This window comes from Diabrotica undecimpunctata, chromosome 8, assembly GCF_040954645.1.
Source record: "Diabrotica undecimpunctata isolate CICGRU chromosome 8, icDiaUnde3, whole genome shotgun sequence".
NCBI classification, from domain to species: Eukaryota; Metazoa; Arthropoda; class Insecta; order Coleoptera; family Chrysomelidae; genus Diabrotica; species Diabrotica undecimpunctata.
In genome coordinates, this window is record NC_092810.1 from 99,813,388 (window position 1) to 99,828,282 (window position 14,895).

The 14,895-nt window shown below is 31.9% G+C and overlaps 1 protein-coding gene across 5 annotated transcripts in view; it reads right to left on the reverse strand.

Annotated features, from left to right (window-relative positions):
- Positions 1–14,895, reverse strand: part of LOC140447799 (ubiquilin-1-like) — a 173,041-nt gene that overhangs the window by 58,919 nt on the left and 99,227 nt on the right. For 3 of the 5 annotated variants that reach the window (XM_072540663.1, XM_072540664.1, XM_072540665.1), the window contains one exon: positions 1,782–1,882. In XM_072540663.1, the coding sequence (XP_072396764.1) occupies positions 1,782–1,871 (90 nt within the window). In that variant the 5' untranslated portion in view covers positions 1,872–1,882. Of the gene's footprint in view, positions 1–1,781; positions 1,883–3,734; positions 3,853–14,895 lie in introns of those variants that run through there. The other 2 variants (XM_072540662.1, XM_072540661.1) reach the window with 2 other exon arrangements.

A 14,895-nucleotide genomic window follows, 5' to 3' on the forward strand; every position in this document is an offset into this window, starting at 1 on the left:
TACACGCTCGATGATGTTCTCGAAGAATTTGGAGTTCATGTCGTCATGATAGTCCCCTGTTTTCTTTGATATAAAAACAAGACACTAGCCCTTACCTAACGGTGCTGAGGTAATACATTTTTCGTTTTGCCGCACGATATTTCCGAATTGAGATTAGATAATATTCGTCTCAACGAATTTATTTCCTGATGTTAAAATGCAATTCCGACATCGTTTTGTTATATCGAAAGTTCAATTTAACAGGTTTTCGTCTGCGTTGATTTGTAGATGGAGGTTTAAAATCATCTGTTAGTTTTTTCTCACGCACAATACGTTCAACTGCTGCCACTGATACTCCTGTTCAAAAAGAACAGCTTCCGTTGAAAGTAGTGTTTTTTAGTCCATCATATATCTTGCAGATAATTGGTTGTCTTATAAAACTGGTCGATGATGTGGATGTCGTGAACTTATACCACTGGTTATATCAATTTTTATTCTACGATGACTGATGAAATATACGGCAAATCATCTTACTTTAACCTAATATTTTGTCTGACTACACAATAAAGAACTAATTAACAAATTGAGTACGAAAACTATCAAGACGGCGCAATCGAACACAAACACCCATACCCGATACTATTTATAACAACAACAATAAACACTGATTGCAAAAACAACAACATTGGCATGTTTTAAACAACATTTTTGCCGATTGATCATATACATTTATGCAGTTCCCACTAAGCAGACCGTTTAATTTTCAATAATCAACAAAAATGTAATATGATAAGTATCAGTTTGATGGTAATACGATCTTCGCCACCGCAGCAAATATTTCCTTGTTGATAACATGAATCATTTTTCAATGATATCTGCGGATTTGAGACATTGATTCCGGTAATTTTAATCGAAGTTACATAATGTTCCCATGGGGCAACACTTGAGTAATTAAGAAATTCACAGAACAACAAGGGCACGTAAACAGACATCAGGATGGAATTAATTTCTCATAAAATAATTCAATTCTACAAAAGACACCGCCGGAATTGTGGAATTTTCCAGTTGATAGTTAGTGCCTTACCCATGAATTACCCTTCCCAAAAAATTGTCATGCGTATAAATTAGGGGTATAAATATAAAAATTTATTTTCTTTTTTTATAAGTTTATCAAACTTTTAAACAGCAATCAATAAACTGGCAATAAATACTTTGGATGCAGCAATATGAAGCTGAGATGGCCCTTTAATCGGCGCTGCCCAGACTAGATTAAAAAAGCATAGCCGCATACATTATAAATTTTTGTAAATTCTATGAGATGGGAAAACCCAAAGTAAGATGTTGACGATAAACAAATTATTGGGGAAGGTATTAATTATGATATCTAATATTTTTAAGTTACATATCTAATATTCACACAACGTCTTGCTAGGCAATTAGAAAGTTTGGGGACCTTTGAGATAAGTTTTTTTTTTAATTAAGGTATATTTTCACGTAACTCTCTCGTAGAAGTTTGTTATTGACTGTTTGCAATATTTTGTTACTTTTCTGGATTTGAAAATGCATGATAGCACAGTATTTATGACAGAAGATTGCAACGGTCTTTATACAGAACTGTCCAAAACAGAAAAATTATCGATACTGTCTTGTCGAGTTTTCTACAATTTATAAAAATATAACCAATTCGCCAAACAACATAAGATGCAAATGAGCTGTGCAAATAATGTTTGTATTCTTGCAGGTACTTTGTCCGATATACTGAATTCTACATCTATATAATAAAATCTGAAGTTGTCACTTACCATACTGGGAATAAGTAAACGAACTTCCTCATCGCCTCTACGTGATCTTTTTTGCGGGGACCCCATGTCACCGTCAGCTCCACGCTTCATGGCTAATCTGCCTGAAAAGAAAATAAATGATATTTAGGTTATTAAATATTGTAAATAAAAATTTCGTTTCTATTAAGGTAACAATATCGCAGTTTTAGAAACAATAAGTAAAAAACGGGATTGAGAACTTTGTAAAAAAACTTTGTACAATTTTAATTAAAAGTATTTTTAATTTAGCAACAGACGGAAAAAGCTAAATAATGAATTTTTGTAGAATTAAAACAAATTCATAAAGATGTTTCTTTGACACTCTAATTTTTTGTCAATAGTACATAAAAAAAAGTCTAAATAATTGCTGGAGCACACATCGATTTCTATTTAAAAGCGGTTTTAAAAGCTATAATCCACGTGTTCAATAAAATAAAGATAAAGAAGGAATAAATAAAAGCACTTGAAGAGTAGAATTATTAAATATGGAATAGGTAAGTACCAAAAACAATTCTGTTGAGGTGACGAAAAATTAGATGATCAGTACAAAAATATAATTAATATATTTCGTCGAATTAAGTCTGTAATAAGCTGAGACATTGGAAAGAAAGGGACGGATGAGTTAACCACAATTTTAAACTAGCATAAAAATCTAAAAAACTTAAAAATCTAAAACTGAAATGCAAATAAACAATTATAGTTCATGTTTTAAACACATAATTATATATTATAAATAAATAGAGCATTCTTGAAATAACTCTTTGAGTTCATTCGGTAACCATAATTTATAATTTTAAACGTTTCTTCAGAAGCCATCAATTCATTTTTTTAATTAATTACGAATTACACCACATTTAGACCAGAAGATAAATATTTATTGACGTTTAGACTTTCAGAAAGAAAGTTGTGGTCAAAATACAACATTAAATATAATTTATAGCCAACTGTAAATGAAGTCACTGCTGGGTTTTAATGTTCTTGCTCTAATCTCAAATTAAATTATGAATACCTTGTAAACGGTTCACATACCACTGTAAGAAAGATAAAAAGTGTGAGAATATATATATATATATATATATATATATATATATATATATATATATATATATATATATATATATATATATATATATATATATATATATATATATTTGAAAGTATGAAAAAGTTTTTTCTTCCATTTCAACTAACATCATCATTTTTGGCTAGCATCACAGCTATTTGGTATTTGGATTGGAAAAGATTTATTTTATTAGTTTTGAAACCACAGACCACAGTACTCCCGTAAGTTTCTCGATTTTGATCATTAATAGAAATTCAGAGGTATATTGCGATAGGTGCACTATCGTGTACCTGGCGATCTCTTAAATCGAATTGTTTCTCGTAAGTTTTTCTTCAAACTTTTTACATATTTTATATATTATTTTCAAAACTATTGTAGGGAGGTTCCCTATCTCCAGCACATTTTCTCGCGTTGGGTATTTAGGATATTATTGTCAGAAAGCTGAATTTCAAAGATTGTTTTGAAAGTTATAACATTTCACAACCCGTTACCGGATTATTTGCATAACAAAATGACATATTTGCTTTAAGCGATTTTTCAAACAGGTAACAAATGTTTCGAAGCTATGTTCTTGTTACTATCTTTAATAGGAAACCACAATTTAAGTTAAAAATGTTTTTATTTGAACCTCCGGTTAGATTTCAATTTCCACTTTGGAATCGTTACTTCAGACATTTTGAAAAAGAATTCCAAAGTGAAAAATCAAACCGTTAAAATAAAACTATTTTCAACTCAAATGGTGGATAATTCCCTTTAAAAGATAGTAAATAAAGTAAAAAATAATAGCTTAATAGCCGAAATATAGAACAAAATATACGGAAAAAACGAAAAAAAGCTTTAACGTCTAATACATAGAAAAATGATCTTATTACCTTTAAAAAGCATTTTTTAACTAAAACAAAATCAATAAAAACCACAAAAACAAACAACCATCACTCGTACAAAAAAACAAAAGCCTTTACTCTGTTTCTTCACCACGAACAACTTTAAAAATCGACGACTTATTTATTCTATTTGTTTGGATTGCTTGTAAACGAATGAGGCAAAAATACTTAGCGTGTGATGCGAACCCGTGGGGGCTCCCCACAAGAACGCACACCTCTCTATTATTCATCGTAAGAAATAGTTTTAAACTTACAGAAACAGAGGTATTTGTGAGTAAATTATTCAAGAGATATGCATTAACTACATCAAAGAATGATTTAGCATGGTGGTTGGTTGTTCGTTTTTTTTTTGTATTTTCATAGTAATTAATACTCTTCTATATTGGCCTTTCATATCTTAAGTTAATGTTCAGTTATTGGAAGAAACACGAATGCTTAGAACTCCATTTATCATGCTCCAGAATCAATTGCTACACCATATCTTCGGCAACTACGAAACCACCAACCCTTAAATATGTATGTGTGTCGCCTAAAACATGAAATTTAAGTTAATTGGGTTAATTTCTCAAAGACTTGATTAAATTATTTACAAACTGACTCGGAAACATGAAGAATGTATTCTCAAGAGGAGCCACGACTTATTACAAAAGGAAGTATTAAGGAAAGTGATTTGAAGCTAATGATCATAATATGATGTAAAAAGACAACAAATGCATAAAAACATTTTATTGTTTAATAGGAATTCAATTTTCAAAATCTGATAAGATGTTATAAAGTACAAAATTCAGAAGTACATAATTATAAACTTACAGGGTTTTTCACTTGGTCTCCTAGAAAAAAATGAATTTTTGTTCTTTGATTATTTCGCTGTTTAAGTGAGAACTGAGATTGCCGCAATTCAGTAGATGCAGAGAACTTTTTCCGGATATTACCCCAGTCGTCAGAGACTGAACCGAGCCTCTAAAAATCATACGAACAAGCTGAATTTTGCTGAGAATGTCAATTTTGGGACCCCAAAAAAGATGGAAAAAAGTTTATTACATTTACCACCTGACTTCCCCCTAAAACACCTCCTCGTAGGGGTGGAGAAAACGGAAAAAATCGATTCATCAAAGTTCTGTACGGATTGTCAAAAAACTGTCAAAGTGTTTAGACGCATTTCAAAGTTTCTCTTAAAAATTTAAATATTTAAACTATTATTTCTTTAGTTCTGAACGTGTAAATAGTGAATAATATTAAAATCAAAATCCTGTTTAAAGTTAAATGTGACAGTGTACTGAAAATCGTAGAATTCTGTGAGTACAAAACTGCATTATTAATAACCTTAAAATCAGAAGTTTAAAAGGCAAAATATTTTATCGATTTCAATTCAACTTATCGATTATTGACAACAACTTTTTGCTGGTTCTTGCTACTAACAAGTAATTAGGCTAGGCTGCTGTTTAATTTTATTAAGTGGCCAAGTCCGGCTTTAGATCCTCTGTGCCAATGTACGTAAATTCTCAGCGGGAAGATGGATGAACCGGAATCAGCTGCTACCTCACGAAATATACCCACTACGTCACATATATCTTACTCCAATGCATTAAATAGTTTCAAATATCCTTCAAAAGACCAAGGTATTATACTTTCAACCATACAAGGAATAAAAGTTTTCGAATATATAAAAGCTGTTGGATCAATAGTACAGCCCAAAAATGTTGTTTGGGCATCCAAAATATCAAACAACCGCATCTGCATCTACCTCTCCTCTAAATATGTAGTTGATCAATTTCTTAGCTCCCACAAATATATAAATATTGATGGTAACCAGATTGAAGTAAGAAGACTTATAACCCCCGCCCAGAGACTCATCATATCTAATGTATGTCCTACTATACCTAATAGCTTAATAGAAGAGCACTTAAAAACTATGGGTATAAAATCCGCCTCCAATATGACGTTTCTACGAGTAGGCATGCAAGACTCAGAATACAGCCACGTACTCAGCTTTAGGAGGCAAATGTTCATAAGTCCTTTAGAAAATGCATCAATTCCTGACTCATTTCTAATCTCATTCGACAATACATCATATCGACTATACATTTCCATAGATGGTTTAAACTGCTCCAGATGCAAGATTGTCGGACATCAAGATTCTGACTGTCCTTCTTTATCATCATCAAGCAACTCAATTAATCAAATGGAAACTGACCACCACGTGAATATACATAACTCTACCAATGAAAAATATAATCAGCTACAAGATCAACCACGAAACCAATACCAAGAAGATACCGAAACATTAATGGAACCAGAACCCAATACCATACAAAATCACGCATCAGCTACAAAAGACCAAACCACTTCCTCACAAACAAACAATGAATTACAAATCTTGAATCAACCAAAAATATTCCAAGATAATTCCTTAGTAATTGAAAGCGATAGAAAAAGCACTAAAATTACTCCTGCAACTAAAAGACAAATATCCTCTCCTGAAATTCTTGAAAATGACCTACCTCCTCCCGATACTCAAAAACCTAAGAAAAAGCCTAAAACCCAAGAAGATATTTCAATTATTCTAAATCAAATTAAAGAAAAAATTGAAAATAGAAACCCTTCCTTTACACTTACTTTTCATGAAATATGTGATTTTCTGGCAAATTCCCTTCACTCAAAACACCCTGAAGTCATTGTTAAAAATTATTCAAATGAAAGCCAAGAAATAAAAGAAATTTTAAACTTTATATATTCCCAAATACAAAATAAAACTTTAAAAAACAATATCACCAGATTGAAGAAGAAACTGCTTTTCAACAGTCCTTCTTCTACTGACGAAACTGACCAAGAATCAAGTTCTCAACAATAAATAGTTAACACATAAAGAGTTAATGGCCAGCACATTCATATTACAGTGGAACCCCAACGGTTATTTTACACATATAGAATCCATTAAGCTTCTTATACACGAATATCTTCCTTTAGTCATATGCCTAGAAGAGACCCATTTCAAGCACCAAAGTGTGACATTAAAAAATTATGTTCCTTTTATAAGAAACCGAGTTGCAGATCACTCAAGCGGCGGAACAGCAATTTTTGTAAGGGATGACATAGAGTCAACTGAAATACAACTACAAACAAATCTCGAAATAGTTGCAGTGTCAGTCACCCACAAAATGAAAATCAATATTTGCAATGTATACTTACCTCATCCTACTGATTTAGACATAACTGAACTAAGCAATGTTTTAAACCAAATTCCACACCCAAAAATAATATTAGGCGATTTTAACTGTCACAACAGTACTTGGGGAAGTAACAAAACCGACAAATGTGGCAATCTCCTAAATAATCTCATTGATAATTTAAATTTAGTCTTACTAAACACTGGCAAATCTACTAGGTTCAATTCATACAATGGTACATTTTCTGCCATAGATCTCTCTTTATGCAGTCCGTCGCTAGCTCCTTTATTATATTGGGACACATTGGGGTATTTATATGATAGTGATCACTTCCCTATCACGATAACCATAAACACTAATGATAAATCAACTTTTCCAATTCACCAGACATGGAAAATAAAGTCAGCTGACTGGAATTTATATCGAACACTGATAGAAGAACAAACAAACAAATATAATTTAACCAATAACGCAAACCAAAACCTGGAAATATTTAATAACATTATTATTTCTGCAGCAACAATCGCAGTGGGAAAAACAAAATCGAGTCAAAGGCAGCCAGTTCCTTGGTGGAATAACGAAATTGCACAAGCACTCACTTTGTCTAAGCACGCTTTTAAAGTTTACAAGAAACATAAAACTATCGAAAACCTTTTAAGGTTTAAAAATCTCAGAGCTCAAAGCAGACAATTAATCAAAAAAGCAAAACGAGAAAGTTGGAAAAAGTACGTTTCTTCAATAAATCCTTCCACTCCCTTAGGCAACATATGGAACAAAGTCCGTAGAATAAAAGGTACAAAATACTTTCGAGGTATAGATACTCTATCATATAATAACCAAATGCATTCAAACAAAGAAGATATTCCAGAAATACTAGCAGATATATACGAACGTAATTCTAGTGATTCTAATTACAGCCTATCCTTTCTAGAGCACAAAAAACTAACGGAGTCTTCAAATATACAAATCACAGAGAGTGGCAATCCAATAAACAAACCAGTAAGTCTTCAAGAATTAGAATTTTGTTTAAGTGCTAAAAATTCGAGTCCAGGACCTGATGATATCCACCCTCTTTTCTTACGAAATCTTCCTCTGAATGCAAAGCTAATACTAGTTGATATTTTTAATAATATTTTTATTCATCATGACTTTCCTGATCTATGGTCGCAAGCAACTATAATTCCAATCCTTAAATATAATAAACCAAAAGACGATCCAAATTCCTATCGTCCAATATCACTTACGTGTTGTACCTGCAAACTTTTAGAAAAAATCCTTAATTATCGTCTTAAATGGTACCTCGAAAACAATAACCTAATAAGTATCAGACAAAGTGGATTTCGTACGGGTAGATCCACAACAGACAATCTAATAACACTTGAATCAAGTATACATGAATCCTTTCTGCACAACCAAAAACTTATTGCCGTGTTTTTTGACATAAGAAAAGCGTTTGACACAACATGGAGACATCTTATACTAAAAACACTTCAAGAATGGGATGTTCAAGGGCACATGTTGTCCTTTATTAAGAATTTTCTAGAAACACGAACTTTTCGAGTCAGAACCAATGGATTTACATCCTCCAGACGAGTACTTCAAAACGGCACTCCACAAGGATCTACTCTAAGTCCTACTCTTTTTCTAGTTGCAATAAATAGTATTATACATCAAATAAAACTACCTGTATTTACTAGCCTATATGCAGATGACTTAGTCATTTATCTAAGAACAAACAATGTAACTCTGGGAACACATATACTGCAAACTACCTTACACACAATTGAAAGCTGGTCGCAAAACACGGGTTTTATATTCTCTAGTGAAAAGACACGTTATTTAATTTTTAGCAAAAGAAAAAATTATCCTAATGTTCAATTAACACTAAATGGAGTTGTTTTGAAACAAGCAGAAGAAATAAATTTCTTAGGACTTTCTTTTGAACGTAACTTAAACTGGGAAACCCACATCACCAATCTGCAACGTTCTTGCCAATCCAGAATTAATCTACTAAAGATGCTGTCAAATACCTCTTGGGGGGCAGATACAACAACCTTACTTACTCTATATAGATCACTAATACGAAGTAAACTAGACTACGGCTGTTTATGCTACGATACTGCTAACAAAACATCTTTAAAAAAACTTGACTACATTCAAAATATGTGCTTGAGATTAGTTTTAGGTGCCACAAGAACTAGTCCAGTAAGTAGCTTACAAGTTTTGGCTAATGAACTGTCCTTAAGCCAACGAAGGCAACTCCTATCACTAAATTACGTTGCCAGAATTTCAGCAAACAACAGCAACGTAACCTACTCAACAATACTTTGCAGAACAAATATAACGTCCGATCTTTACAGAAACATTGCAATAAAAAAACTACCATTTCCCGAACGAATAAAACGTATTGGTCTTAATTTAGAACAGTTCAGTCTTACTATGCCTATTCATGTAAATGTTCCTCCTTGGATGATTAAACATCCAAAAATAGACACGTCTTTAAAAGAACTCCCGAAACATTCCACACATCCTTTCCTTATACAGCAAGCTTATAAAAATGTAATATCCAAATACCCAACAACCCATCAAATCTTCACTGATGCTTCCAAATGTCATGAAGGACATGCTGCAGCCTACATCTACGAAAACGTCAAGTCTACCCATCGAGTAAAAAGACAAAAGAGGGAATGTAAAGGTAGTGGGGGCAAAAATATTGTTAGACAGGAAGTGCCATCTGGAGAGGCTACATTAAACAAGGAAAGAGAGTCTTTCCTTGTTTAAGAAATCAAATTTAGTTGGGTTATGTTATTATTTGTCTCAACTGTCACATGAAATCTTATTTATATTGAAGTTTTTTAACAATTGTTTCACATTTTAGACTGTTATCGTTAATATTTAATTAAAATTTTCTCGTCTAAGACACATTCTGAAAACTATTTTATAGCTACTGTTAATAAGTGTCGGAAAATTTAAATTTGGCGCATTCGCATTTCCGGATATGTCCGCCATCAGAGGCCACTTTTTTGGTCGCCCTTTCATAACGATTAGATTCCCTCTTTTGTCTTTTTGCTCGATGAGTCTACCATACGAATCCCAACAAATTGTTGTATATATACCGGAGAACTTACGGCAATTCATCAGGCCGTGAAAAAATGTTGTTCTATCAATGAAAGCAAATTTGTTATCATCACCGATTCAATGAGCGCATTACTTGGAATAAAACAGCTATATACAACTCACGCCATACTTCTCAAGATCAAAGAAGAGTTATCTTATCTACAGACTCAACAAAAAGATATTTCCTTTATCTGGGTACCTTCCCATATGGGAATAAGTGGTAATGAGGAAGTGGACTCTCTGGCAAGCAATGCAGCCACCGACCAAAGTATTGCTATCATAAATCAAATGCCTTGGACTGATCACAAAGTAAATATCAAAGCCCACGTATACAGAGCGTGGCAAACTACTTGGGATCACACTGCTAATAAACTCAAAGAATGTCTAAGTCAAGTAGGAACCAAACTCATCTTACCAAATAATAGAAAAGACCAAGTCATCATTAACCGACTCCGAATAGGACATACTTTCCTTACACACAAGCATATCTTCAACCAGGAGGCTGCTCCGTTGTGTACCAAGTGCAATACTCAGTTGTCAGTGAAACATATAATTGTTGAGTGTCCAGTGTACCAGAACGAAAGAATCGCGTGTGCCCTTAGTGATAATTTAAAAAGTATACTAACGTCAAATTTACAGTCTTTATTAAGTTATCTTAAAATGACTAAACTATATACCAGATTGTAAAAAATATTTTTTTTTTATGCAACAATATGTATCTTACTGTTTGTGTATGTCCCCCCGCTAATAACCCTTAGTGGTTGATGCGGGTATATTTGTTTAAATAAAAAAAAAAAAAAAGTTCTGTACGCCGTAGAAAAAAAATTTTCAAATAAGAAATGTAGCTGAGATTGAGACGATTTTAAACAAAAATGTTTATTAATACTTTTTGAGTAGAATGAACCGTTCTCTTAGAAATAAGCTTGAAACGACCGGTGATATTGAATGTCAGTTACGCGCGCGAAATCAACTGTAATAAAATTTGTCAATTCAACGGTAAAAATTCGATGTCTTTTGATCAGAGTGTCCTATTGACAAAAATCAAAATGCATTTTAAAGGTAAAGAGTGCAACTTCTGTACGCAATTTTTGTATTTTGCTGCTAATGGAGTCAGTTTTTATTTTTATAAAGGTGTTAAAATTAATAAACATTGCGCGATTTTTGCTGATTTTTATAATTCTCATGAAATCAGTCAAACTTATCACTATCACCGGTCACTATGGAATTTTCAATGAATGAAACTGATGTGGGCGATTAGATAATAAACAGTATGTACCCCACAGTTGGTTGTTATCAATAATTATTTGATTTGTTTTTAATCCCAACAAGTTGAGCTTGTTCAAACCTCTCATCGTCAAAAAGATCGACTTCATTGAATGGTTGAATAAATTCAAATAAGTTTTATACATTAACATTTATTGAAGTTCATATGTACATAAATAATTTGGAGCGCATTTAACTTGGCTTATATTTTAAAGCTTGTTAAAAATCTCTATTTTAAAATTCCAAAATAAAAATAGCAATATTAATGACACAATCACGTTTTTGTAATTATACACATTTATTCTTATTGAAAACTTGATATAAACAATTTGTACAGCATCTAGAAAATATTTCAAGGAGACTGACATCATGTATGATCTTTGAATGTATGTTAAGTTCCACGTAACAACAATTATTGATAGCACCCCATTCTCAATGTCACTCTTTAATGAATTCAATTAATGCACGGATTGTTAGATCATCAAGAAAGTATTGAACTCATTGCGAGGACCTTCAACTGTAAAAAACGTTAATAGCCAGAAGGAATTTTTGATTTTTTGCTTCTTTAGTTATGAAATTTTTATTTAAAGACACTGAAGATGTTCATTAAATATAGCCTCGTAATGTTTATGTCCCAATTAAAGTATTTACTATCACTTCGATTGTTTCATTTTGATTTTTATTAGCGAGTGAGTCTGATAGGTGGTTAAAAATTATTAAATCGAGAAAAATTTATCGAAAACATTTTTCTTTTTTTATTATTTCATACGATGAAAAATCTATGATTATATATCAATAGCGCAAGAGCGATAAATTGGTAGCACTCAGACTAATGTATAAAACGCCTGGAGGTAGTTCAGATGTGGTTATAACGGAAAATATTATCAAGAAAATCAAAATAACCCACACGCACTTTTTCAGGTCTACAGATAATAATATATTCAATACTTTATAAAAAATCTACCCATCATTTATGAGGAAATAAAAACTAGATTACGCAGAGGTGTAATTTACAAGTACTTCGAAGGACAAGTTTCTAAGCACCGGTTGTAAGAAATAACCAACCCACACAGTAATGAATATTAATTGCGACATCAACGATTGTTTGTAAAACCAACTTCAAGATCACCGATTGAATACACTGAAATTGTTATAATTTAATTCATAATACATGCTATCAAAAAAAAAAAAAACTGGTGACGACAAAAAAAACACACAATGAGAATGTTTTTCATGACGGACGATAACATTACACAAATCGCGTTTTTCCCAATGCCATTATTTATACAATCAAACGCGGTGTTCATTTTGGCATACTGTGAAAATAACTAATTAAGACATGGAGCTAAAGTTTCGTATTTTTTAGTCTACTAAAAGATGATTCTACAGAAGGGTAAAAGTTCTTCAAAAATTGCACCGTCTGTGTTAGACCAAGTAGTGAACATATAAGAGGTGACTCATCACAATTCACCACAGGCCTTTGAACTTTGAACAAATATGAGGTTTCCAATAGTAAACAAAGTAAATCGAGTACAAGTACATAATATATGGTAAAAAGCTTATATTCACCAGGTGTTTTTTATTAACTGAATAACAAAATAGTGACATATGTTCAAAAACATTCCGTAGCGCACATTCCGAGATTTTTCAGCCTTAGCATTATTTTCTTCTTTAGGAAAGACGAATTACCAAGGAATTCGTTAAACGCAGATATTGCATAATAGCATACGATATCGTGTTTAAAATTGTTTGCAAACATACTTACAAGATGGAATAAAATAATGCATATTTTATAGATAGTACAGTATAGTAGGTATTGTGCATATTCAATAGAATAAAGTCATATCAAAAAATCGTTAAATATTTTAATTGTTTTGATCATTACTGTAATTGAATCGGTCATTATGAAAAGGGGTCATCTAGACTTTTTTGACATTTCCACTTTCTGTCGAATTTCTATTTAACACACGTAGACGCTTCTATTCCATATAAAAACGGGTAAACTTTCATTATTACCGTAAATACAGCATATCCCACAATCCAGTTCACTTTGAAAACAAGTCATCTCCTGGAGATAACCCATTTTCAAAATGAACGGCGATTTGTACCCACCCACAGTATAATTGGATTGGATTGGAAACAAACGCTGTGCGTAATAAAATGTCGTGTAGTGATAGTAGCGCAAATAAATATCCTCCTTTAAAACGGAAAAAAGGTGTGAGGAATCAAAATACACAATCTTAAAACTAACAAAGCAACCTTTTACTCTTACCACGAAGGCGAAGAACATAGGGGCCCCTATGAAGGTTGCTCTTTTTTAAATGACTATATAAACAACAAAATTCCAGAAAACTTTGAAGAGCTGCATCTCTTTTGTGAGGGATGCCCAGGTCAGAATCGCAATAATAATGTTATTCGATATCTTTTGGCCCTAGCAATGACCAAGTTTAAAAAAATTACTATTTACTTTCCACAGCGAGACCACTCATTTAATGATTGTGACAAGAGATTTCGGTACCGTTAAAAGAAAAATTCGTTGTTACGACAGGATTTTATCTGTAGAGGAATATGAAGATTTAATCGTGTCTTCATCTAGTCATAATAAATTTGATATTAGACATATTACTTAAATAGATGTAGCTGCTTTTAAAAAATGGTGGTCAGATTTAAAAAAAGTTCCACAGGAAGCTTTGGTAAGGAAGTTCCAAAAAACGAAAAGGTTAGTTTTAGTATTAACTCTTATTATGAATTTAGCTGTTCTTTAGATAATTTGGGTATGGTGTTAGCTAAATCATATATTGATGGCATTTTTGAAGAACGTTTTTAACTTTAAAAACCTCAACAAAAGGGCAGTTCACCCATGTTTGTACCTGATCCTCACAATCTTCCTGTCTATCAGCTGAAAATTCCAATAAACATAAAAAAAATTGAATGCTTTTACAATACATTCCAGATAATCACAAGCCATTCTACATTATGATCTGTGAATGATCTACTTCCAGTGCCAAAGAAGCGGAACAAGGAGATAATTAAACTATCCTTATTTATTTTGAATCTTTTTGTTTTTTTTTTCTTCTAAATTTAGTGTAGCAATTTAATGTTTCTAATAAACAATATTCATATTTTTTTTTTACTATTTTTACTATTACCTGTTCATTTTGAAAACGGGTCATCTCTTTTACAAAAAAATTCGGTTTCTAGATCTTTTAAAATTAAAAAATATCTTTTTATAATATTCCTCGGTTTTTATAGTAAATAATTAAACCAAAAAATGCATAAAAACACTAAGTTCTTAATAGTAATGAAGATAAATAAAGATTAAAAAAGTGGAGGTGGCCCCTTTTCAAAATGACCGATTCAATTTTTTTAGGATAAAATTATACACGGCGCGCGGCGCACCAAAATTAAAGCATACTTTTAAAATTATTTTAGACATTAAATCTTTACATTATACAGTATTATAGCTCTACCAGTATATTATAGATTTATCCGTAAAACTGCAAAGAGACAGTTTTTATAACTTTTTGCGAGTAAATTAAAAACATGATAGCAGTTCTTCATTTTAGTTTCAATTTATTTTGGTTTGAATACGTTTTGCTAAA